Source organism: Coloeus monedula (assembly GCF_965178545.1).
Source record: "Coloeus monedula genome assembly, chromosome: 15".
Taxonomy (NCBI): Eukaryota; Metazoa; Chordata; class Aves; order Passeriformes; family Corvidae; genus Coloeus; species Coloeus monedula.
Window position 1 is genome coordinate 6,657,720 of NC_138795.1, and position 26,534 is coordinate 6,684,253.

The window sequence follows — 26,534 nt, forward strand, 5'->3', positions numbered from 1 at the left end:
AAAGAAGGACTTGGGAGAATTTCTTTGAGACAGGGTCAAAAGTTTAAAAAAAAAAAAAATCAGTGAATTACTGGAGGGAATTAAAAATTAACTTTTCCTCTCCAAAATCTGGTTTCAATTGACACCAGCCAAATCTAGAGGCTGGGAGAGGCTGGGAGAGGGACCCTGGTCATGGCATCCAATCGATGCTGCCCACCCGCAGCAGCTGTGCCACCCCAGGGAAGCAGAGCAGCGGTGACACCCCGGGATAACATCTGGGAGCTGGGGACCACCCAGCCCATCCCATCCTGGCTATGCAGGATGGGGCTGGCTGGCAGGCAGGGACTGCCGAGGGAGAGGCCGTGGGGGGGCCGGCTCCCCCACTCTGCCTGCTCCTGCCTGCTGACCACACAGTCCTGCCCCAAAAGGTTAGGGTGGTAAAAATAGAGCAGGGCCATGGGATGGCGTGCGGGCATGAGGCACCTGACCCCTCTGGCACACAGAGGGGCCGTGGCAGCTCCGAAGGGACACTGTTTTTTGGAGACTTAAGCCTCGGGGGTTGGTGTGTTCCCGGTGGGGAGTGAGCGGGTGGCATCACCCGGGGTGATGGGTCTAGGGAGAGGGTAGTTTGGCGGGGGCTGGCTTTTCTAGGAGGTGCAGGGTGCCCCTGAGGGCAGGCCCCCCGTCTTCAGCCGCAGGCTGCTGGTCCAGCCCCGGGGACAGAGGTTGAAGCTGTGAATTCCCGGGCTCTTGGTCCCCGAGTCTTCGGAGTCGAGGGAGACGTCCGAGTCCGTAGGGGACCGGGAGGTGCAACGCTTGGCTGGGGACCGCCCACCCACCACGGGGGATGGCAGGGGGCTCTTGGGGATGGGGGACAGCCTGGGAACGGGGCAGGAAGACGCGCTGGATGGCAACAGGAGCCGGCGACCCTCTGCCCAGGCGGCTCGGGGCATCCCGGGGGAGGCACAGAACTGGGGGCTGCCTGCCCGGGGCGATCGCAGGGGGCTTTTGTGGATGGGCGAGGGGCTGGCCAGGCTCCCCAGCACGCTGCTGGCAGCCTGCAGTGCCGGCGCTCTGGGCCCCAGCCGGGGCGACTGGGGCAGGCTGGGGGGGCCGGCAGAGATGGGGGTGAAGGGTCGGGAGTTCTCCAGCCCCACGGCTTTGGGAGAGGAGCTCTTCCTGCGGGCAGCGTTGATGATGTTCCTGGCGAGCCGCGCTTGCATCTGCCGGCTGGCCCGGGGGTCCGCGTCCTGCCGCAGCGGGGACAGGGACCTCTCGCTCCACGGAGGGGACGTGGGAGGTCCCTCATCCAGCTCGGGCACCGAGGCCGGGCTGGCCCAGCCGTCCAGGCTGCCCGGGCGCCGCGCCAGCCGGGGCGTCCAGGTGGGCGACGCAGGGAGGGACGAGCGCCTGTCCTGGAGAGGGACAGAGAGCGGGTTAGTGACCCCCGCTCGGGGGGACGAAGGGACAGAGCAGGCGTACAGCGGTAGGAGGGTGCCAGGGTAAGATTCATGCTGGCACAGCCCCACAGGAGCTGGGGATGTCTCCTCGTGCACTGCATCCCTGCAAGGGGTCCCCAAAACGCATTTGACCCTGCACCTCCTTGCCCGCCAGTGAGATCAGGGCAGGCTGAGCCTGCTGTTAATCATCCTTGCCCGGAATATGTCCCAGGACCTCTCTCTACCTGCAGCTTCCCAAAGTCTCCCTCTGGGGGATGCTCGGGGACCCCCTTGCACTGCCCAGGATCCATCACCCCGCACTGCTCCCCAGACGGCAGGAAAGAGAAGAGCCAGGTGTGACAGCGCAGAGAGTGTATTCAGAAAGAGGGGGAAAAAGAAAAACGCAGGAGAAATAAAGCAGTCAAAAGGCAACTTGGCACCATGGGGAAAGTGGCGAGAGGGCATGGGCAGAGGCACAGCTGGACCACGAGTCTTGGGCTGAGTGTCACCCAGCAGCTCTGCCCTCAGCACCCTCCTCATCCCAGCACAGCCCTTGCTTCCAGCTGTGCCACACAGCACTGCCCGCCCCAGCTCCAGCTGGACTGAGCCCAGGCAGGAACAGGGATCCTGCAGTGTCCCTGGGCCCAGCACCACTGGACTCTGCCGTTCCCCGAGGGATGCAGTTCTTCCTCCACAGTGAGGAAGCAAATGAGGGCAGATCCTGAAGGAGCAACAGAAGAGCCAGGAGCAGGCACAGTGAGGCAGAAAGGCAGCGTGTCCCCTCCAGGTTTGCTTTGGTAGGAGGCTGAGAAGAGCCACAGGACAGAGGGGATGCGGAGGAGCAGGCAGAGCTCTGAGAGCTGGAAAAGCTGGAGGTGAGGAAAGGAGGGAGCCAGAGGTGCGATGCTCCATACAGTTTCCAGACGAGAGAAGAGCAAGAGCAGCCTTGTGGGACAGGCAGGGCTGATGACTCTTTGGGATCCTGCAGGCTCTGTGCCCAGTTACTGCTGCCTCCCTGGGACTCCTCAGCTCCCGTTGCACCGGGGGTTTGACAGCGCCTCTCACCCACTGTCCCAGCACTGCAGCCTCACAACCACTTCTTTTTTCTGTTTTCTTTTCTTCCCCCCCCCCTTTTTTTCTGTGGTTGAGTTGGCTTTTGGCACTCCCATGAGCAGTTAGGGAGGACTCAGCCTATCACCCCTGTGTTTTTCTCTCCGCCACCGCTACTTGTAGTAAAAAGAAGGTTTCCACACCTGCGGCTCGATGCCGGCATTCCTGGTGGAGTAGGAGGGCCGGGGTGCCTGGAAGCCTGCTTTGGCTCGGGGCGGCAGCAGGCGGCACGGGGAGGCCAGCAGCACCTCAGCCGGGGCTCCAGGACTGGCACGGCTGTCGTGAGTCAGGGGCAGAGCCCCGGCAGCGCTGGGGAAGGGGCTGGCAGTGGTCTGGCCGGCACTGGGCACCACAGGGGGATGCCAAACCGGAGAAGGAGGCAACGGAGAGGTCGGGCAGGAGGTTTGCTGGGGGTAGGGGTAGGAGTCGGGAAGAGAGGGTCTGGGTGGAGGCATCTCCTGGGGCATGGACCTTGCTGACCCCTTGGATGGGGAGAGGATGAAGAGAGAAGACTGGAGCTGGTAAGGCTGGTGCTTGGAGATCTCCAGCTCCTTCTGGGACACCTCGTTCTCCCCTAGGTTGCTGCCATACAGTGATGCAGGAGGGGTTTTGGAGGGCCTGCTGGGACTCTTGGAGGGGCGTCTGGAGACCATGGGTGACAGATAAGCATTGTTATCATACTTCCAGGAGGGAGGTAGGGACATGGTGGGTGATGGGGACCGTAGCAACTCGGGCTGAGAGGGGGCCTCAATGATGAACTTCTCCATCCTGGACTGCCGGCGGGCAAAGAGCTCAGCCCCCTTCCCTCTCGCTTCACTGAGGATGTGGCTGGGCTGTGGCTTCTTCTTGGGCTGGATGGTGGGAGACTTGAGGCAGGAGGACCATGCCGGAGCATCCTCAGCTGGCGGGAGGTGCTGCACACCCCTGGCTGTGCTGTTGGGAACAAAGTTCGAAGCTTCAGCCCCGAGGGCGAAGGGCTCATCCTCGGCACTGGGCTCCCCGTGCTCCTTCTGCTTCTTCCTGCTATCTGCACTCTGAACCAGGTCCAGCAGGTCGGGGTTGGGGCCCAGCTTCGGCTTCTCCACGAAGGTGAACATGGACTTTCTGCTGGCTCTCCGGGCAGCCGACTCCTCCAGGATCCCTGTTTTGGGCAAGGGGTTTGGTCCGCTCACCCCGCAGCCCAGGAGGGGATCTGGCAGCATCTTCTGCTCCTGGGTAGGGTACAGGGCCGAGTAGGCGGGGGGGGAGCGGACACGGGTGAGCGGTGGGGGGCTGCTGAGGGTCTCTGCATAGGTTGGTGGTGGGGGCAGCTCGGGGACAGGAGGTTCCTCGGCCGGCTGGGCACTGGCAGGGGATGCTTGGGTGCCAAAGGGTCTGGCTGTCCGGTTCTTCACAGGCTTGGGCTTGGCCAGGGTGAGATGGACCTCATAGTACTGCCGGCCCTGTGCCCCGTTCTGCTGCTGCCCGGCTGGGGATGCCATCCCTGTGGCTGTCCCCGCTGGCGCGCTGGGCACCTCTCTAGGCACCTCACCGAGCACCTCACTGGGCACTTCGACGTTCTTCCCCTCCTCGGGGCTCTGTGGCAGGACAAGAGCAGCCGTGTTTGGCCCTGCAGGGGCTCCTCCATTTCCGAGCGCCTCCACCCCTCTCTCCATCCTGCCGGCTGCCTGCTCCTGCACGCCGTTGGTGGCAGCCGATGCCATGTTCTCCTTCAGGTAAACACTGAGTGGGACCTGCTGGGCTTCAGCAGGAAGCTCCTGGCACGGGGAGGCGTTTGCCAGCATCCCTTCTCCTGGATTGCCAGGCTGGTCGGGCTCCGGCTTCATCCCCTGCCCCTGGCCCTTCTCCATGGCCGCTTGCCGAGGCTGGGGCTCAGGGCTCAGCGGCAGCCCCCCGCCATTCCCGGCCCCCGTGAGCCCCTCAACGCGCTGCCTGCGCCGGTGGAACAGCAGGACGCCCTTGGAGCTGGGGCCGGGTGCCGTGGTGAGCTGAGCCGCGATCCTCTGGCTCCGCGCCTTCGCCTCCTTCAGCTCCTTCTCCGAGAGGCTGGCGCTGCGGGAGAGACCTGGGCAGAGAAGAGAGGGGGATTAGGGCGTTCAGTGGGAATGTGGGGTGTCAGTCATCCCCGCCCAGGACTGGCAACCCTTCCTCCACCTATCCCCCGGCACCCCAACTCCTTCCCTGGCAGCTGGGGGAAGGCAGGAGAGATGCACCGGGGCTGCGGTACACGGTCCGGGGGCAATGGGGACCCAGCGCAGCCCCCACCAAGATGCTGGGACAGATGGGAAAGCCCAGGGGACACCTAGTGACGCTCTGGACCTGTCCGCCATCCCACGCAGTGTTTCGGCTGGGTTCTGCGCGCCCACCGCATTGACCATATGGGAATGGAATTTCTTCGAGCAATTCTCCTGGAAGCTCACATGGCTTCGGCCCCCGGCTCAAAGAGGCAGTGGCAGGGAAGAGGCCAACGTGTGTCCCCAGCCCCTCGCCCCGAATCCCGGCATGCTCAGCCCCGAGCGGGCAGGACATAAACCCGGGGACAGCAGGGCCAAGCCAACCCACCCCGACCTCACAGCAAGGACGGTGGGGAGCCCCGGCGGGGGACTCATGAATGGAGCAACACGAGATGGCAGCAGCCGACAGAAGCTGTGCAGATCCTGCCCAGCTGGACACAGACGCGGACACAGCGAGGAGCCACCTTCACGCCTCGGGACTCAGCAGAAGTGCTAAAAGCAACGCGCTAAAAGCCTGGCGCCTTCTCTTGAGCCGGACAGAGGTCAGGGCACCAGCCCTTCCCTAAGACCGAAAGGATGTGGAGCTGCCGGGAATGCATTTTCTCAGGGTGAGCAATTTCCTATGAGCGTACCCCCCCCGAAAGCACCCGTGGGAAGGGCAGTGTCTCCCACCCTGCCGAGGCCACTGCTGGGCACGGACACCAGCGCCGACCGCCAGCATCACCCCCGCACCCAGCAAGGGTGCAGCCCCTTCTCCAAAGGCACTGCCGGGATGGCTCTGATGGGTGTCTCTGCTCTGGCCCCAGCAGGGAGGTGGGTGGCCGAGACCGCCCGCTCCTAGCCCTGCTCCTCTTTCCTTCTCATTCCTTCCCGTCTTCCCTTCCTTCATGTGTTCCTCATTTTCTTGCCTTCTGTGCTGCTTGGGAGTCTTCCAGGATATTTTCAGCAGTGGCTCAGCCTACCAGCGAGGGAAGGGATGGATGACTAAGCCAAATCCTTCCAGCAAGCCCACGGTAAGCAGGAGGACTGCTGGAACTGGGCAACTCCTCTTCCTCACCCTTCATCCCTCCTGCCTCCCTCAGCACCCAGCAAGTCCCTGCACACCGCTGAGGTGTGCAGGATGCCCTGGATGAAGTCTTCAGGCTGCCCGACAGGAGGGTTTTGTTTGGGCAGGGGGCAGAGGAGGCAGAGATGCCAGTGGAAACTCTCCTGGAGACGAGGAGCCCGTCGGCAGCGGCGACGCCGGCGGCCAGTCCCCCCCGGTTCGCGGCCAGCATTGTTTAACGCCCCATTTCTATTTGCTTTGGCGGCGGCACAGAGCGGGGCCGCTGCTTCCTCCGGCCGGGCTGGCTGGAGGGCGGCCAGCACCGCGGCTCCCGCTCCGCGGGGTCACCCTCGCCGCCTTTATCTCCGAAACGGGGGAGAAACACGGCCAAGGAGCCGTTGAGAAACAAGCCACAGGCTCCAGATGTCTGCGGGTTTCGTGCTCCGAGCGGAGCCTCCTCGCTTCCTCGGAGGCCGGGGCTGCCTAAGAAGCCGAGCTCTCGGCGGAGCCATTTCGCAGCCTCTTGCTCTTGCTACTGCCTTTTAACAGCAAACGAGGGGCCCTGGGGGATCTCCTCCGTGCTGGAGGGATGACTCAGCTCTTGGCCAGCCCGTCCCTGCTTGGACTAGCCGCCAAATACGCTCCCACGTAGCCGGGACCAATACTGGGATTTGCCCACCGGGATTTCTTCCCTGGGTGTCTCCATCCCTGGATGTCACCACAGGCACGGGCATCACTCCGGGCCAGGGTGCGCTCCAGGGTGGACTCCCCCACCTGAAACCCCTTCCCTCGGATCTATTCCCGCCCATACCCATCCCCTCCACTCTTCCAGCAGCCCCTCTGCCCCTGCCCACCCAGCACCCACCATTCCTGGGCTGGTCCACCTGAGTCCAGAGGAAACGAATCCCTCAGGATACTACTTGGGATGCTGAGGGTAAGAATTGCTCTTCACATCCAATTTTTATGACACAGATGAAGAGCACCAAAGTCTCCAGCAGTCCAGAGGAAATTGCTCCAGCCTGAGCCATGGGATGAGGTTATTCACCCAGTGCAGGAGCCTTTATCCATCTGCCACGGTGTCTGGAGGGGTTCTGCCACCTGGGGCAGTTTCTGCACCACTCACTCCCCTCCCAGCCACAGAGAACATTCCATCATCCTTCCCTGCCATCTCCTGCCAGCTGGCAGCCCTGGGTGGGCTCTGGCTGGTTCTTTTCCCCAGCCCCAGGCAGGCAGGAGAGAGGTGAATGCACTGAGATGTTCAGGTGCTGGGGAGGAGAAGGAGAAGGGGCGTGGGGTCTAAGGCAACCAAAGCAGTGCAGGGAAGAGGTGAAAGTAAAATTATGTGTGTCCAAGGGGCTGGTGCAGCACTGGCAGCTGGTTTCCACCCAGTACCCTGAGCCCTGTCCAAAATCCTAAGGATGACAGCTTCTCCTTCCTTCCTTCCTTCCTTCCTTCCTTCCTGCTTGCCTTCCTGCCTTCCTTCCTTCCTTCCCTCCCACACCATACACTGTCTTGCCACGATGCTGTCTCTCAGAAAGGAGACATCTCCCCTCTCCAAATGTCCCACCTTCTTCCAAGACAAGGAGCCCCACCAGCGCTCTCCACTGCCATGTGCCGTCACTGGGCCAGCCTTGGGTCCCTTGTGGTCCAGGGGCACTGGAGAAGGAGATGTTCCCTGTGCATCCTGTGCCCCATGGAACTGCCAGAGTCCTGGCACAGAGGAGCAGCTCCAAGTGCTGTTCTGGTTTAACACACTCCAGCTCTGGCCACAGGAGCCTATAGATCTCTATCTATGCATTTATATATGCACGTGGTCTGTAGGTTTTCCGTTGCTCCAGGGGTGACTTCCTGAACATCCCCCAAGTGCAGAGCTTAACAGCTTCTTGCCGAGCTGTCAGTCATCCTTCCCACGGCATGTACAGTGCTCTCTCCTCCAGAGCGAGGATGACGAAGGTGATGAAAGGCATTTTTCTTGCTCTCACTTCCTGGACAGATGGGAAAAAAATTCCTTCCATCTCAGCTTTCCATGCAAAGGATGGATCCCCCTGAAGGGTGCTAAAGCAGGATGTCTGAAGTACAGCCAGCGAAGGCTGGAATCATCATCTGACCCCAGATGAAGGTGAAGGATGTATCAGACATGGCTTGTGACCCATCCTGCTCTAAGATGGACTCCAAGAGCTGAAATGGGATGAAGATTTGGCCTTAAATTGCAGTTTCACTGAACTGACAGATTCAGTGAAAGCTGATGGTCTTGACATTGCTGGGATGACACAGGAAGGAAAGCAGGGACTTGGAAGCTGTGCCTTGTGAGAAGTCCTTGTACAGAGAAGCCAAGAGGTACCCAAGTCCTAATGGGACCTGCAGGATGCAACAGTTCACATGAAACCTTGGGGTCAGAGCTGGCAGGTGACTCTGAAGTCTTCAGTTTGGGCTCTGTCCCTGGCCTGCTACTGGTTTGGATGCTCAGCCATCCTGATGCTGCAGCCCACCTTGGCCATGCTCAGGGTGTCCCACCAGACCACCCCCTGGCAGAGCACCCACCATCCATAACCAGCAGGTGCTTTTTCCCCTTTCCAAACATTTCTTGGGCTTCTGTGGGTCAACCCAAATGGTGCCTCTTGCTGGCAAAATCCCACTGGCAATACCAAGAGTGAAACCAAGACAAACCCCATTTCCAGAGGGATGCAGTCTGTGCCACCTGACACAAACCCCACTGCACATCCACAGCCAGGCAATGCTGAGGAGAGGAGATCCAGTGTTTTCACCCAAACATTGAGGACTTTGGACACTGAGGAAATGTAAGCAGGTTTTTTGGCAGAGCGGCCAACTGGCCCCTTGCCCCAGCTACAGCTGTGCAGGATTTTTTGCAGTGCGTACCAGCTCACACACATTTAAGCCTGTGCACACATTTCCCTCCAGCTCCCAGTTATCCCAAGTAATCTGCTGCTAGCAAAACACGGAGGGTAGCGCAGACAGGCAGCTGAGCTAGCTAGAAACGGATATGATTCAGACATATGGACAAAAAGATGACAATTTTCTGCCTCATTCCCAGCTTCCAACCCTCCTATGCCCCAGATACGAAACCTTCATGAAGTTCTTATCCATGCTGGCCCTGCAGCCCTAAAAAGATCCTGCTCAAGTGGTGGGTGCTGCGGTGGGATCAACCTCGCCTGCCTGGCAGACGCTCTGTGCTGGGCCTCTCCACACAGGCGCCTTTGCCAGTGACAAAATGTGGCACAGCAAGAAAATTCGTTGCGCTTGCAAGTTTTCCCTGTGCTCTGTTCGCAGGGGCTTTGCTGGATTTGGAGCTGTTTGCCTCCCCATGCTCCTCCCGGCTCGCAGCCGTGCCTGGCGCTCAGCACCCAAATCCTGATGAAATGGCCCCACAGGCTCCAAGCAGCGAGTCCTGGGGCACCCAATTCCCGCCCGGGGCAGGGGGAGAAGGGGGTGGTGGGGATTAAGTTTGAATGGGGGCTGTCTGCCCCTGCCCAGTTCCTGGGAGGATGCAGTGAGCAGCCCCAGCCCCACGTGTGTCCACACTGGGCAAGAAGAGGCTGTTGCCACCGCACAAGTGCAGGCAGCACCTTCCGCAGCTGGCTAAAATCAAAGCTTTTATCTTTGGAAAAGGCGGCTGGAGCCGGGCAGACCTTCCCCAGGAGAACCTGCCATCCGTTCACCCCGAGGGCAGCAGAACCAGCCCATCCACGGCCGGGTACCACGGGGACTCCATCCCGCCTGGAAAGCGCGTCCCACCCCCGCTGTGCCCACTGCTGCTGGAACTCGCTGCGACCCACCCCGGGCTACCAGGTCCCGGGGACAGCCCCGCCGGGCTGGTGCCCCGAGCCAGCGGCGCTGGCCTGGCGAGAGAAGGTCAAATGGCTCGGAGTGTCCCTGCGGGGTGGGCAGAGCGGGGAGGGCAGCGGAACGAAACGGGGCCTTTGCCTGTCCCTTGCACAATCCGTAAAGGATCCATCCTACTGCCTGCCAAGCCGAGGGACAGACCTCGTGTCCCCAGCATGGGTGGCACGGCCAGGGGAGGTCATGTCCCTGACGCAGGGGACAGGGGACATCGCCTGGGAAGTTCTGCGGAGCTGGAAGGTGCGACCCTGCCGAGCCCCGAGGAGGACCCCCACGTCCCTCCGCGTCCCCGCCATGTGTCATCGCTGTGCCTCCCACGCCCCACATCGGACACCTGGGTGCCGGCAGAGGGACCCGACACCTGCCCCGCTCATTGCTGGAGACAAACCCCGCTCAGCCCCGGCTCTGCGCGCCCCATCGCCCACCCTTCGCCCCCCATCGCTCCCACGGGGGTTCTGGGCATGTACGCCCGGGCCCCCCCTGTGCACCCCGGACCCCTGTGCACCCCCTGCGCGCTGCCGCCCCCCGGCACCCCGGACACCCCCAGATCCCAACACCCCCACTGCACTCTGCTCTGTGTGCCCACACAACCTCCTTCCCCCGGCACTTCTGCATTGGCACCCCCCGGCCCCCGCCCGGAGCCCCCCGGTCCCTGCCTCCCCTGCCCCCCCAGCCCGACCGTACCCGCGGTGCCGGTGCCGGTGCCGCCTCCCCGCGCAGCCCGACTGCACCGGGGAGGAGGCGGCGGGCAGGAAAGTTGCGGCAGCTCCGCCCTCGGAGCGGGCCCGGGGGGGCGGCGGGCGGGGGCCGGGGCCGGGGGGTGGCTGGTCCCGCAGGCGCTGCCCCTGCCCGCCCCGACAGACCGACCGACAGACCGGACGGGACGGGTCCCCCCCCGCCCGGCGACTCTGGCAGCCTCCCCGCCGCCCCCGATGTCCCTACTCCGCCGCTTCTCGTCCCGGCTGGGTCTGCCCTCAGCCCGCTGCGGGATGGTGGGGGGGAGGGAAGCCTGGACATCCCCTTCCCCAGCCCGGGGCATCCCCTTCCCCAGCTCTCCGCATCCCCGTCCTGGTCCGGGGCATTCTCGTATCCCATTCTGGGGCATCCCTCTCTCCCAGCCCTGCACATCCCCCTTAACAGTCCTGAGCATCCTCTTACCCATCCCGGGGCACCCCCTTTCCCAGCCCTTCACCCTTTTTCCATCCTCCCACCTGCAGCACCTCACGTTTCAGATGCTGCTAGAGATGTGGGGTCTCCCCTTTCCACAGCTTTCCCCAGTTCCTAAAGTTCTGAGGCACTTGGGGGAAGGCAAAAATCCAGAGACAACAATCCAGCACCGGTGCCACTGCTCTGGGGACCTCCTGAAACCTCTCTGCCTGGTCTGCTCCGAGTCATAAGGGGACCACGGTCCTGGGCAAGATGATTCCTGGGCAGCCAGCATCACGTCCCACCTCCACCACCCCGCTGAAGCTGCAGAGTTCCCTGGCTGCAGGTTGAGACCGCCCTCACCCCCTTCCCATGCCTGTCCACACCTCAGGATGAGCTCTTGGCTTGATTTTTTGCCTTTCTAATTTCCTTTCTTCCTGCCCCTCTGTGCTTTTTTGTGCTTTCCTGGTTTTTGAGAGAGCCTGGCTCTGGCTCTGCAGCCCCCAGGGAGTGAAACCTTCCATTTATTTGCACACCAGACAGAGAAACCTGTCCTGCCTCCTGCATCTCCCAGCCGCTGCCTCTACCCGGGGCTCCTGCGCTCCCCAGCCTGCCCCAAGAGGTGCCAACCAGCCCGGGCCGCCGTGCCGGATATTTGAGAGCAGCCAGCCTGGCCTTGGGCTGCTGGATGGGGACCAAAGGGGCACCTGGGACCCGCCTGGGTGGGTCCACACTGCTCAAGGTGGGGCACCCGTTTGGCTCCCGGCTCCCAGGGCCAGCCCTGCACCACTCTGGGTGTGGATGGATGCACCCTCTTCTCCTGCAGAAACTGGAAGGGGTGGAGGTTCCTGCACCTGCAGACAGCTGAAGAGAAGAGGAGCAAACCCCTGACATCTCCCAGGGATGCTCCTGCAAACAGCTTGCTGCAGGAACAGCCCTACTGCCACTTGTGAGGGCACCTGCCCTTTCCTCTCGTCTGCACTGAACCAAACCTCTCTTTCCCAAACCTGCAGGCTTCCTGCAAGGTCCCAGAGCTGCTCCCAGCACTCAGGACCCTCAGTGACATCCTGCCTGGAGGCTCTGGAAAGTCTGACGGGTCCTGCAGGCAGTGGCTGGTGGTGATCTCACTTGGAGGGGGAGGAAACGGGACAGACAAACTCTTTCCAACAAACCTGTTGAGTTACTTTAAAATTCCAGGCTGGCAGCAAAAGTGCTGGATGGCGGCGCGGATTAGGAAAATGCTGAGCCTGGACAGAGTCAGCCCTGACCTTTCCCCACCGCAGATCTGCCATCCCGGAGCAGTGAGAAATGGGAAGACTATTTGGGTTCATCTGGTTTGTGTGCTGAGCCCTGAAACACGATGCTGCTGGAGCAGCTGTGAGCCAAAGGGCTTGGCTGAGCTTCCCAGACTGTGTCCCATCCAGGAGCCGCTGTTTTTGAGGATGTCTGACACTGCAAAAAGGCAGGGAGGGAGGGGATTCTGGACAGCGGGTTCATGTCACACATCCCCAGCTGGTCCCACCCCATCCCACCCAATCCTGGGGGCTGCTTTGGGAAAAGCAGGCTCTGAGCTGAGCAGCAGCATCCGATAACACCATCCCACGGGGACAGGGACACACCTGCCTCGGCGCCGTGTGGCAGCTGAGATAACAGCTGGGCAGGAGCAAAATAGAAAGGAGGGGGGAAGCGGGGTTTAAAAATGGGTCCAGTGCCTGTAAGAGGATGGATTCTGTGGGAGCATCTCCCACAGGGACGTGGGGCAGTCCAGGCATGGAGCAGCCACAGTAACCCTAGATATGAACCTGTATTTGTGTCACTGTGGCTGAAGGGACAGTCATGGGCGGAGAGGAACAGCTGTGGCACGGGGCTGTGAAGTGAGGCAATGGCAGGGAGCATTGCAGGAACCAACCAGCCTGAAATAAAGCGCTTAGTTTTTAAACCAGGGGCTGACAGAAATGGCCCAAAGCCATGTGAGGGATACTTGGCCATCCCCAATGAATGGAGAAGAGGTGTCCCTGTCCCAGACAGTGCCACAGGAGCCAGTCCCAATCACTCTGCCTTGGGCAGGATCCCACTAAGCCCCATGGCCAGGGTGAGGGCTGGGAAGTCCATCCTGTTCATGCCTGCTTAGGGATGGATTGAGTTGCTGGAGACGGTGGGAACCCGCCTGCTGCCTTCCCACCCCCCTCCCGAGAAAAGCCACAGATTCCTCCTTATTTTTAAGGCCAGAGAGATCATCTCAAGCTAAAATAGTCCCAGCAGCTCTGCTGGAAGCCTGGGACCTCTAACCCAGGGGAAGTCCTGCCCTGGGAAGAGCTGGGTGTTCTCACCAGGAGAACAGCAGCGCCTTTCTAGGGGGGACAGTGGCCAAAGGGGGTTTCTCTTACCTGCTTTCCTTGGCTCAAAGTCAGGGTTGATGAGAACCCGTTGGATCTTCACCACTTTCCACTCCTGGCTGGGGTTGGCCGTGGGGCTGTCTGCTGTTGGGGGCAGCTCTGGGGCAGACCCAGGGCACTTGGGGGGGGCTGCAGGCTCATCCAGCAGGGCCAGGCTGCTGCCATTCGATGGGGGTTGTGGTGCATCCCCATTGAGCCCCCCGGGGTCCCTCTGGCTGTTCCCACTTGATTTCCCTCCCAGCAGTCCCATCCGTGCCTCCTGCTCGCCTGGCTCAGAGGCCGGAGCATCCCGGAGCTGATGGCAGCTCTGCCCCTCTCTGCTCCCCCTCTCCTGCCAACAGCTGCTGTCCCCCTCAGTGTCCCCCTTGGCTGTCCCACAGACACAGGGGAGCTGCACAGACTCGCCAGACATGGCGCAGCTGGGATGGGGGTGGAGGCAGAACTGCTGGAGCCTTGTCCTCAGCATCTTCACTGCTTTCCCTCGCTGGGACTCCACGGCCTTTCCAAACAGCTCTGCATGGCCAGAGGGATGGATCCTCCCTCAGAGCATGGGCAGCCTGAGAGGGAGGGCAGCCACGTGCCAGGCACGAGCTCTGCTTTACTACTCCTGCTGGTAGGAAGATCAGGCACGATGCCACTGGAGCAGGCAGGATTTGGAGACCCAGACAGAGGGATGTGTCCAGGGGAGACAGGCCAGCAAGGAGGATTTTGCAGGAATTTCTCTTTTCCAGGCAGAGCATCAGCATCCAAGGACCTGTGTGAAGGGAAGGGGGAGCGTTGAGGATGCTTGTGTTTGCACTGATTCCCTATGGCCACAGACATCGGAACAGCTCCCTGCAACCCCAGCCTGAGCTCCAGCTCCAGCACCACTCCCCAAGAGGAAGGACCCCCTGAGATGCAAAGGCCATTTGGAAATGCCCCAACACTGTGCTCCCCACCCCAGCACCCTCGTCCATCCGTCCTCGCCCTGGGGACAGCACCCATGGCTGAAGCCGTGCCCAGCTCCCCTCTCTGTCAGCCCAGATGAGGCTGTGGCCACCCCTGTTAGTGGTCAGCGCTGGGCCACTACCGGTCTGGAGCTGGGAGTGTTCAGGGAAGAGCCCGATCCCTGAGGATGTTGCTCAGGGTTATCAGGAACAAAAAAGGAAAATTTCCAGCATCCAGCCAACAAACCCGTGTTTAACCATTGAGTGACTCATGTGGCATCAGGACAAGCGCAGACAGACCCACTTCCCTCCTGCCAAGCATAAATCCTGCTGGGATGACGAACCCACGCACCAACACAGACGAGTTATCAGCTGGGAGAGGGGGATGTCATCACTCCCAGGGCAGGATATGGGTTACGGAGTACGGAAATTCCTGTGAGTCCTTTGCTTGCACAGCATCACCCAGCCCTGCTCGCAGCCAGGCTGGTCCCAGGGAAGCGCCTCTGGGAGATCCACAGCACCCACGGTGCATGGACCATGATGGATTTCCCAGCCTAACAGCCAGCTGAGGAGGAAAAGGGGTTTCTGTTCATCCCAAACCCTTCCCTGAATTATTGGGAGGTTTTTCCGTGAAATAAGAAAAGCCCCCAGGTCAACATCACAGGTTAAGCTCTGGCAGGAATGCACCCTGCTGCTTCCTCAGGGCTCACACGGCTTCTCTGCAAAACGTTCCTGTCCTTAACAAGGTTATTTTGGAAAAGAAGGCAGATTAGAAAGCAGGCACTTGGGCATTTCCCAAACACAAGGCTGCATTTTTTGGAGAATGCCCAAAGGAAATCTTCTGCCCTTTCTGCAATCCTTCCTCCTTCCTCACTCTGCTGCAATTATTCAGCAGAGATTTGCAAAGAGAACCTGGGGAGAAAATGTCAATGTTTCTCTCTGAAAAAGAAATTTCACCCTCCTGTTTACGTAATTTGGGGGCTCAATAGTTCCAGGAAGCCACCCACATCTTTCCTTAGAAACATGGCAAGTTGTTGGAGCTGGAGGGAGCTGGCTTATCTCAAACGAGGACAAAGAGAAAGTTGCCAAAAATAGCCCCAGCCCAGGCTGGATCGGCAGAGATCCTCTCAGGGTGGATCGAACTCCCTCGCCCTATCCCTAGGGAGCAGGTTTCTTGGGCAGCACAACTCACGGCCATCCTACACCGGAGCTGCCTTGGTAGTTTGCTGAGGGAGCTGGTCCCTCCCTGAGAACCGTCTCCCAGAGCCGCCCCCTTCCATCCGGGAGCGCTTCCCGCACACGGGCACCTCCTGGCAGTGACGCCCACGGCCCCGGTGTTCCTCAGGCAAACCCCTCCTCGGTGAGACCCGAGCAGTTCCTCGGTGTTCCCTGAGGACGCGCTGCTGGGACGGGGCCGCCCACGGCTCCGAAACACTGACTCAGGCATCTGCTGCCTCGCTGGGGGCCAGCCTGGGCCCCGCACGGCGGCGGAGCTACGGAGAGCAGCCTCCTTCCCCCCGGGACACAGCTCCTGGGCTCTAGCAGCAGCACAGGACGGGAATATTTATGAGTAACGTGGATCTCTAGCAAAAGCTGTTGGGCTGATCCCTGTTGGAATACCAGCCAGGCGGGATGGGTGAATGTGCCTCGGGTGCATCGTTGCACTGGCAGGAGCAAGCAGCAACACCAGCCATAGCCACAAAACCAGGCTGAGATAGCCCTACCTGCAAACAAAGGCTGTAAAGAGGGATGAAGGTCGTTTCATGGACCATTTCAGGGGCGCAGCTTCAGAGGATGCCCCAACTGAGCATCAGAACCCAGCTCAGAGTCCCAACAAGCAGCTGCTCACCATGCCCAGCCGAGAGGCTCCTCATGCTTCCTGATGGCAGCACGAGAAGCTGCAAAATGGTGCTGGGAAGGGAATAATAACAACAACAACAACAAAAAAAAAATCCTTCAATTCACAAAGTGCTGAAATCTGGCAGCAAGGAGACCTTTTGCTCAACTTCTCTTCCTGCCCACTCGCTGGCGAGTGATGCACAGCCCCCCCACCTGCCTTTCTCACACCCTGTCACCCTCCCCCCCCGCTATTGAAAAAAGGAAAACTAAAGTTAACTTTCCACGTCCCACACAAATATTTTTGGCAGGCGTTGCTGGCATTCAGGCTGCTGAGCCCAGGGGAGACAGGGTCTGCAGAAAGTCTTTGTCTCCATCTGCTCCCGGCACCCGGCTGGGGGTCCGCAGTGCCTGGGCTGGTCTGTCCCAAACACCGCGCAGGGACAGGAGGTGGCATAGCTGTAAAAAAATGGGGGGCACCTCCAGGACAGCCCTGGGGACCGTGAGTGGCCCGGCCACGGGAGTGCCATGAAGTGGGGGGGACAGATTCACACCCAAGCTTTGGCTCCATCCCCACTTTCCCCTGTTGTTCTCAGCCACATCCCTGCCCCAAGCTGGATTTTCATCACCATGAAACAAGCCGGGAAAGGGTGCGAAAGCTGTCCCCAGCACAGCGGGGGCTCTCGGGTTTCCCCGGGTCAGGCAGCGGGTCGCTGTCACTCAGGCAGGACCCTGCTGCCCAGACTTGCAGTCCCCAGCTCCAGTCACAAGATCGGCCCTGTCCCTTTCCAAAATAGCCCAGCCGCAATGCATACATCTGGGGAGCTTTACACCTCCCCTGTGCCAGCAGCTGAACGTCCCCTCAGGGGAGCTGGACACCTTCCTTCCCCACGTGGTGCCTTCTTCCCGTGGCAGCTCCCCTCAGTGGCACCGCAGGCAAGGAGGCTGGGTGGCTGCCTCCCCCAAGGGCAACCCCACATCCCTGTGGATTCCGTGTCTCTGTAAGGGAGCACTGCCCTCACAGCTGATACCGGAGACACCTCGGGTGTCGCTGTGTGCAGACACTCTCCCATCTGTTGCAATCCAATCCCTCCCAGCTCCCTGATACCTGGCCAGGACGGCTGAGCTGTGTGCTGGGGGAAGGCACAGCCGAGCTGCCTGTGGGGTGATCCCCCTAGCACAAGGACCCCACTGCTAAACTCCAAAGCCCTGCAGGGCTAGGGCCAGTGTGGCATCACCTGTGCCACCCCAATATCCTTTCACGGGAGAGCCAGACTGCCTACAGCCAGGAGGGGATGGCAACAGGGGGGACACAGCTGGGCTGTGCAGGATGGATCGAGGGAAGCCTTCTCTGACAAGGCCCAGTGTCCAGGGAAGGGACGCAAGGAAAGTGGAATGGGGTGTGATTGCTTCCCTTGGCATGACAGGGGATCCCTGCTCCCTGTGGAGCAAGACCTGGGAGTGTGGACAGGGATGGCTTCATCCTGGTTCCCGCAGGCGAGGCCAGGGCTGGCAAGCACAGCAGCCGGCAGCGTGCTGGGGAAAACAAAAGCCTTTTGCAGGGCTGATTTACTACCTTGACGGAAACCAGGATGGAAAAAACAACATTCCTGAACGCCTGTCCCCGTGCAACCCCTGCGGTCCCCAGCACCCCAGCCTGCCTGTGGGGACACGGGCTGCTGGTCCCGGCAGGTGGGTGCCCTGTGCCCTCATTCCCTGCCCACAGCTGGTGGGGAGAGGCAGCAGAAGGAATGCTGGGGAAGGGCACGGGGGCTGCGGGGCGCCAGGGGAGCTGTCATGATTAAGCAGCGAGCGAAGCGAGGGAGGAGGAGGACAGTGGCATCCCGGCCAGCTGGACCATATCCCCTCCCTCTCCACCCCACGCTGGAAGGAAGGGCTGGATGAGGGCCGACTGTATCCTCTGCACTGCTGCTCCCCACGCCAGCCCTGCGCTTGTGCCTCCAGGTTCAGGGAGGAGTGGAGTCCTCCCTGGGCAGCTCCCCTGCAAGCAGACGCTCCCAGGCACTGAGGAGGGCTGGGGAGCAGGATGGGAGCTGAGGAAAGGGGATGCTGGCCCCTTGGAGGGCAGCACGGTGCAGGCCGGGCTGCACTCAGGGTGAAATGTATTTTGTACCCCAGCACAGCCGTCCCAGCCCAGCCCCAGAGGGTGTTTGCCCCACTCCACCACCCCCGCTCTCATGAGGGTTTTGGTCAGGTTTTGGTGCTCAGCACACCCATTCCCCTCCTCCCACTGCTCAGCCCACATCCCAGCCCCAATCTGGGGGGCTCCAAGGAACGCCGGTGCTCCAGGGGGATTTGCATTCATCGAACGCCAGTCTGTGCACTCCAGCCAAGCGACACTGATCCTGCTCTGCCCTCCTGGCTGGGCTCAGAACTGAATCTACCCCTTCCTGTCATCCCTGAGGGGCCCATCTGACCTGGGGGTCCCAACCAGACAATCCTGGGAGCTGCCCATGCCCCGACTGCACGACAGCCCCACGCAGGGCAGGTCCCAGCCTGTCCTGCCCTTTGCTCAGCTTGAACCCTGACCCCAGCTCCAGCTGCTGCATTCCAGGGAATGAGGACAACCCCAGCCTGGCTCTCACAGCTGCCTCGAGCCCTTCTCAGTGCAGTTTTGGGGAGCAAAGTACCGGGTTTGCCATGTCCCACCAGCTCAGCCCAAGGTGCCACTGGGGGAGTGGCCAGCCCCAGGAACCTCTGGCCACTGCTGCTGTGGGACAGAGGGCGGTCAGCTGGAGCCTCAGCAGATCACTACAGGAAGCCAGGGATGAAACTGCAGCTCAGCCTTTTCAAAGCTCAAGCGAAATGTAAAAACCAGAGAGGTCCAAGAGAGACGATGAACTGAAAGATCAAGCTCTGGTCAGTGGTGGCACAGCTGTCCCCGTAACTGGCACCAGCACGGTTGCAAATTGAGCTGGATTGGCAAGCCAGGTTCTGGCAGCTTTTGGGTCCACACCTCCCTGTCTACCTGGGGCAGCTCACCTTCACCACCCATCCTGCAGGAACATCCCGGCTGTGCAGCCACCGGCTCTCTGGCACAGCAGGTCCCACATGCAAATTTCCCCTCAGAGCTCCAGCAGCAGCTGCCAGAGGGAGAGAAGGGAGGGCGGGCTGGCACAGTGGCGCCTTCACGCATTTCCCAAGCAATACCAGTGCACATTTCCTGGGGGAGGAGTGGAGGAACTCTCACTGAACAAAATCCTGCTCCTGCAGGCGAGCACTGTGGGGATGGGGTCACCCCTGGATATCAGTTGCCTGTTGGTGGTTGTGCCAAAAAACCCGTGTGGGTGGGGAGGATGAGGCAGCCTCTGCAGTGGGGTCGGGGTTCACCCCACAGTGGGGTTGGGACTCATCCCACAGCCATGAGATGTGTGGGATGAACTTTCTTGCAGTGGAGTTAGGGCTCATCCTGCAGCCCCGTAGGCCCCAGGGAGCTCAGCCTCAGCAGACATAAAGCACAAGACAGTAACTAAGCAGAAAAGCCCACAGGGGCTCGAAAATCCAGTTTAAACAACCTCTGAGCATTCAGGGCTGCCCGAGCTGGGACGGCTGACAGTTGGAGCATCTCAACCCCTCAGGGTCCAAAGCAGGCTGCAAAACTTCCCAGGTAACCCTGGGGGCTGGCACAGCCGCTGCTGGATTTCACAGCCACGTTTAACATTGTCACAACCCTGTCCAGGTCCCCCTGGACAGAGAAACGAGGGGCCACGACCTGGGGCTGTCAGGATCAGGGCACGCGACCTGCTGGTGCAGAGATCCAAGGTCAGTGGCAGACCTGACAGCTCAGCCAAGGTTTGCTGAGCCCAGCAGCTCTGTCCTCCCCACTGTGACCCACTCCACCACCACCTCCAGGCATCCCTGAGGCCCTAAAGCTCCCTGAAGAACAGAACTGTGCTGCTAAGAAACAGGGAGCCCTGCTGGCTCTCAAACCTGCTGCCCTGGCTGGTGTTTTGGCCCCCATCTCTGATCCTGGGGAGGCAGGATGGGAACCGGGAGTAGAGATGGATGCACACAGCCTGGGAACCGTCAGGATGAAGGACATTCTAACAGCACAGTGACAGAGTGCACACAAGTACAGGGTTTGGCCCCTCCGAGCCCCACGGGCAGCGCTCGGGTCTGTCCATGGGAAACAAAGAGCATCCCGGGGAAGGGAGTGTTTTCTTTCCAGACCAGGAAAGCAGCCAAACCCCAGCACATGCCCATTCCCAGGCCTTGGCCCCAGCGGCACAGCAGGCTGGTGGCCTTGGGACATGCGGTCCTTTCCCATCTCAGCCCAAGGCTGAGGGCCCAGCCAGTCCAGGCGAGGCAGGAGAGCAGCCCTGCTGCTTGCCGGGGCTCCGGGGGCCCTGAGGCCAGGGCAGGGCCACCAGCCATCGCTACTCAGAGGGGTCCCCAAGCATTTGGGATGGGGCTGTGTGTGTGTGTGCTCAGCAGTCTGGCTCTCCTTCTGGCAAAACCGCTTGTGCAGTAGGAATAAACATGCCGAGGACACATCCAAGCCAGTGCAAACAGCCCCTGACCGAGCTGCTCTCTCCCAACGCTCTGTTTTTCTTTCTCTGCTTTTCCTCTCCTCTCTTAACCCCTTCAGGAGCCCGGGGGACCTGTGCCGGCAGCCCTGGGACCTGCTGGAGCCAAACCCCATGAATCTCTGGGACTCTGACCACAAGGAAGGGCTGGGACACACATGAGGTTCCAGGGTCCCCCCAGGGCACAGGGCTGGTTTTGCTGCCCTCAAGTCCTCTGGCTGTCGTTCCTCTCCCTCTTCTTCCCCCAGCTCGTTCCTCCCCTCCACAGCTCATCCTTTCCCCAGCGGCTCCAGAGGGTCCTGGGGAAAAGGGCTGCTCCCCCCTCCAGCCCCCAGCTCACCCAGCCAAGCACAGGCTGGATGCTGGCAGGGGGCACCTCATCCTGGGCAGGACAGAGGAGCCAGGAGACACCCACGGTGAGGAGAGAACTCCAGGGAAGCCCACCCCCACCCTCCGCTCTGCCGGGAGCCCCCTCCCTCCTGGAGGTTGCTGTGTTCGTCTCCTGTGACACCGCCCTGTCCCCGTGGTCACCCAGAGCCATGCCCAGCCAGCATCCCTCTGGGATGGCCAGGGAGCTCAGGGCACCTCTGGCGAGCCCAGGGATGCTCGCACTCGCCACGCTCACCTCTTTCCCTTTCCCTTTTCTCCCGTGGGGAAATAAAGCTGGCTGCTTTCCATGTGCTCCAGCTAAGCCCGGGAGGGGTCACGTCCTCGCTGCCCCCGCTGTGCCCGGAGCCCGGGGTCCCGGCCGGGAGCTGGGGCCGGCAGCGCCCGGGTCTCCTCGCCTGCTCTGCTCCAGCCGCGCGCGCAGGGCAGGGTGAACGGGGGGAGAGGGGAGGGAGGAGGGGAGGGGGGAAATGAAACTTTAATAGCACAGAGCCCCTTTTGTTTCCCAGCATATGGGATATTTCATACATGCTGAAGGCATTAACCACCTATATTCTTCAAGCGCTGGCGGCAGCTGGGAGCACAGCCCCGCGCTCAGCTCGGGGCACGGTGTCTGTCCTGGGGGGCTGCAGCAAGCAGGCCCCCTCCCTGGCACCCCTCTCTGGAAGCGGGAACACCCTAAATTACAGCCTGGAAAACTGCTCTGCTTCACCCAGGATCACCCCCTGCAGGGTTCTGTGCCCCCAAACTTGAGGCCAAGAAAGGGATGTCCCTGTTTTTTGGACATGCTGTGAAGTGGGGGAAACTGACCCGACCATCCCTGGGGGTCCGAGACCCCAAACATCCCTCCTGTCCCTGGGACGTGGCAGAGCCCAAAGGTCCCATGGAACTGTGACTAACAGTGGCAGAGAGGGGCTGAGGAGGGCTGGTGCCACGTCCCCTCCCTGCCCGCATCCCGAGGACACAGGAGCATCCCTGGAGCAGCAGGTAGGCAAGGTGCTGACAGGGAAGGGCTGGAAAATATCCACGTGGGATATCCTCATGCTGTTCACCCATTTTCTCCCCTCTGTCTCCCTTCGTGGTGCCTGGGGACAGACCACAGTGCCTGTAAAATGGGTGACACCATCTTTGAGAGTAGGGAATGGACATCTCCAGGTCCTGAGCACAGACAGAGCACAGACAGTCCTGAGCACTGCCACTGCCCCCTGCAGCCCCCACCAGGCACCTCAGCGTGGGATGGGGACAGCTCAGGTCCTTGGCACTGCATCCCTCCCTTATTGCCATAGAAGAGATGTTGGCTTCAGCCTTCTGGGCAGCAGAGGACATGTGCTGGTGGCAAAACTCCAAACGTGGTCTGAGATGGAGGGGGACACCTGTGTGCTCTGATTTCACCAGGTTGGGTGGATTCCTCAGCACTGGAGCTCTTCATTGGTGCCCACCCCCTTACTGGCACCCATGAAGGCTCCCAAAGTGGGTTCCTCTTCACCAGCCCTCATGATTTTGGCCAAGGAAGGCCTGAGCCCACTCATCCAGGGTGAAGGGACACATTGTCCATCCCACAGAGCCGCAGCTCCACTTGTCCCTGAGCCCCCAGCCCTGCACTACACAGGATGCCCAGTAAATCCTTACTTTGTCCAGTGTTTATCCAGTCACACTCTAATTTGAAATAAAAAACGCAGCCAGTAAAAGGCCTTTATAGCTCTTCAGAGCTCATAAACCGGCAGCGCTGGCGGACGGGGGCCAGATGATTGGGGGCTGCTAGGAAAATTTATTGCAGATTTCGGTAACTTAAACATTACAGCTCTGTGAGCCCCGGGACTGGTTTGCTGAGCAGCTCCCAGCGGCAGGGATGGAACAAGGGATGCTTTATTGGGGAAGGGAAGGGGGGGCTGACAGGTCTCACCCAGACCCACAGTTAACATCCACCCAGATTTAGACTGGCTCGTTTTTAAGGCAAGGCTTCGCACAGACTGAATCCGTCTTCACACCAGGAGGGAATGTGTGTCCAGGATCCTATCCTTGTGTCCAGGGCTGCATCGCCCTGGGATGAAGACAGTCCTCAGGAGCATCCCAGGGAGACGATGAATGGGACTGTGCCAGCACCTCCTTGTGCCAAATCCCCTGGCTCGATGGGCAACGTTGCACCAAGCCCTGCCATGGGGCAGGAAGAGCCGGGATGGGCTGGCCAAGATTGTCGTGGGAGTCTGTAGAATTTGGAGAGAATGAGAGGAAGCGGCTGGGGTGGGGAGCGTGCGAGGGAAGGCGGGTAGCAGGAGGGAAGGCATTTTTTCCTTGCCAGTGTCTTGGCTGATTCGGTGTGAACTGCTATAAATTTGCTCCTTATCTCTCAGGCCATTTAATGTTTTCATGAAAAGAAAATAGTCTGCAGGAAAAAAAACCCGCTGATAAAAGATCCCTTTGGCATTGGGAGGAATGTTAAATGTCTCTAATCAGCAGGGTCTGGGGCTCGGAGTGCTCCCGGAGCTGGCAGGGAGCTGAGAAGTTGTGGAGACTGGGCAGTGCTTGGAGCAGACTCTCCCAGCACCCTGCCAGGTCTGGGGGGGATCTGGCATCTGCGCCCCCGGGTGCCCCTTGCACTAAGAGAGGGTTCAAGGAGATCTACACCAGGGACGTGTGTGGGGTAGAAGTGGCTTTGGCTGGGATGGCTCCAGCCACTTCACCCCGCAGGCTCCCACATGAATTAAAGCAAATACTGCCAGAAAGAATAAAAAGTGGGAATACGAGGCACACATTCTATGGGAGAAAAGATAGGGATCCAAATCCTTCTTGGCTGCTGCCCAGGGCCAGGCGGGAGCATGGGCTGTGCCAGGGACTCCCCGTGTCTTTGCACCTCCAGGATCTGCATCCCTTGCCTGCGTCTGTACCTGTGGAGAGGCTGGGGGGAAGCCCCAGAGCCCCATGTGGCTGGAAGCACTCTTCCCAGGAAAGCTGGCCCACAGACCAGCTGCTGTTTGGATTTACAGTTGCAAAAGCAAATCCTGCATGAGTCCTCCTTGGGACAAACCCCCTGGCCCTTACTGACCGTGCCCTTGCTCCTGCTGAGGACTGGGATGCAGGGCTGGGGGCACGGGGGTCATGAGCATCCCTCTCTGCAGGATCAGGTACTGTCTGGTTGCACTTCCCATGGTGTGGGCACTGAGATATATCCCTGAGGCTTCTTCCTTCCTCCAAATAATGGGTGATGCGACTGCTGGCATCCCACAGGCTGGTGCATCCCCGACTGGGAGCATCCCCACCGTGTGGCCCTCTGAAGGCCATCCCACCCAGCAGCCTGAGGCCAGCAGAGCCATGGCACAGGGACACATGAGCCTCTGAGATGCAGCTTCACATCCAGGCTAGAAAACAAACAAGACAGCAAAAATGTGACTGCAAAGGGGATTTTTCAGGGTGGGAAGGAACACTGATGGGCTGCGAAGTCATCAGTCAGGGTTACTGATGACTTTTCCCCCCCTTTTTTTCCCCTTTTGGTAATGTTTCATTTTATACTCCAAGAGAGCAGAAATGCCATTTCAAATTAAAAAACCAAACCCTTCTGTTTCAACACACTCCCCAGCTCAACATCCTCATGCACCAACACACCCACATACCAGCTTTCCTCCCAAACACAGCCCTGGCCCAGCGGAGCCCGTTTCCAGGCAGCATTCCCCCTTGGCCAGTCCCATATCCCAGCATCCTGCCTCCCCTGCCAGCCCCACTCCCAGCCCCATCCCGCCATCCACATCCCCTCTCCACAGGCAAACACATTTTCTTCCACATCCATCACGTGGAAGTAGGATGTGCGTTCTGGTGCCAGAACACGCACGGCCGGCCGCGCCAGCAGCGCCTGCACGGCTGCACAGAGCTGCTGCTGTGCTGGTTGATCGCAGTTGGCTTTTGTGGGACGGTTTTGTCTGCTCCTGGAGTGGTGGGGAGGAGCCAGGAGCTGGCACTTGCCGTCAACACTGACCTGCTGAAATTGGTGTGGTGCCAGGTGTCTCGCTCTTTGCTTGGACATATATCTGTGTGCCCACTCCCACCTTGCTGTGGGCTATTTTTGTGCTTTCAGAGGCAAAACCACACGTATTTTGTAAAGCTGGGGGTTGCCTGGCAGACTGGCAGCACCACTGGCATCACGATGACAACATGGGATGAGAACAGTGAGCGTGCATTGGCCCTGGGCACCCGGCATCCTCCTGCCAAGGGATGTGGGCATGAGGGTCCCGGGCTTTCATCTCTGTGAAGTGCCCAGTGGCAGCTCCCCTTGGACTCCAGGGCAGCCCCACTGCCGCTGCTTTTCCTGCCCTCTGGCAGATCCCCGTCCCGCCGCCGTCTGCCTCTGACGCAGGCGGCTTCGCTTCCAGACGGGTCGTGCTCGCCCCGAGCCCCAGCCAAAAGAAAGCCCCATTGTTCAGCTCAGCAAGCGGGGCCCATGCGCCGGCTGACCCCACTGACCTCCACCACCCAAAAACACAGCCCCTGCTGTCCCGTGGGTCAGGGCAGGCATGGGGACAGCGACAGGGACAGCCCTTGACACCACCACTTGGGTCAGGGTCAGTGCCCAGGGACACGGACATGGGTCACAGAGGGTGCAAGGGAATGGAGCTGCTCTGTCCTGCCAGGAGGGGTGGACGGATGGATGGAGGGATGCTCTACAGCCAAACCTCTCATCTCATGGCTTTTTAAGATGGGCAGAAATCACTGGGAAATAGTGGAGCTGCCAAGCTCACCAGGGTGGGATGGGGAGTGGGGCTGGCGCTGGACAAGCTGCTGCTAATGAGAAGCAGGTGGAGAGCCCGGCGTCGCCCCCCCAGTCCTCTCTCAGCCCTCAGGGTCAGCCTGTATTTTCTTAAGTCCTGATTGCAGAGAAATTGGAGGCCTGTGTGCCAGTGGGGTCTGGTGTGCTCCAAAGCAAAGGAAGTCTGACAGGACCTGGATTTAGGTTTGGGAATGATTGGAGAGTATTCTGGCACTTTACATCCTGGCTGAGCAGGGCACAGGACCCATGGGATGATGCCTGCCCTGATCCTGCTCCAGCAGGAGCATCCTAGTTGGGAATGGCAGCATCCCATCCAACAGCACTCAACTCATCCCCAATTTGCATGCAGGAGAAGAGGAACCCTGAGCTGCTGAGCCAGAGAGGAAACGAGAGCAGAAAAATGCGATAAACAGCTGTAAAGCCCAGCCCTGGCTCTGTGCTGCTCCCGCCGTCGCGGGTCGGCCTCTCAGACTGTTTATGGAAAGCCCAGTTTGCCGAGAAATCCATCTCCCGTTTCCTGTTGATCGCTGGGAGCCAAGGTCCCTCAGCCAAGGGCTGCCGCCGCCCGCGCACGTCTCGCTGTGAGACAGAGGAAGGGGCTGAGCACAGGGCAGTTCACAAGCTCGCGGGGACGGGGAAATGGTCCTGGGGGGCTGGAGAATCCCCTGGGAGCTGATCAAAGCTCTCTGGTGAGACAGGGCAACCCCAGCCCTTCTGGGACCCCTGGGCATGGAGGCATTGGGAATTCTGCCCCGGGCTACTCTGCACCGAAGGAGTGTGGGTGGGATGCTCACACCCACCTGCGGAGATCCAGGGCTGGGAATGTCCACCCGTTTCCAGCAACGACCCCTTCAGCCCTCGGTGTTCACCAAACA

General features: G+C 60.3%; 1 protein-coding gene across 1 annotated transcript; it reads right to left on the reverse strand.

Annotated features, from left to right (window-relative positions):
- Positions 1-249: 249 nt before the first annotated feature.
- SYNPO (synaptopodin) lies at positions 250-13,457 on the reverse strand (the record flags this gene model as incomplete). The annotated part of the gene is made up of 5 exons (XM_082291431.1): positions 250-1,394; positions 2,672-4,593; positions 10,350-10,647; positions 11,530-11,675; positions 13,199-13,457. The coding sequence occupies 5 exons, from the start codon at positions 13,455-13,457 to the stop codon at positions 627-629; spliced, it is 3,393 nt and encodes a 1,130-aa protein (XP_082147557.1). The 3' UTR covers positions 250-626.
- Between the last annotated feature and the right edge of the window lie 13,077 nt (positions 13,458-26,534).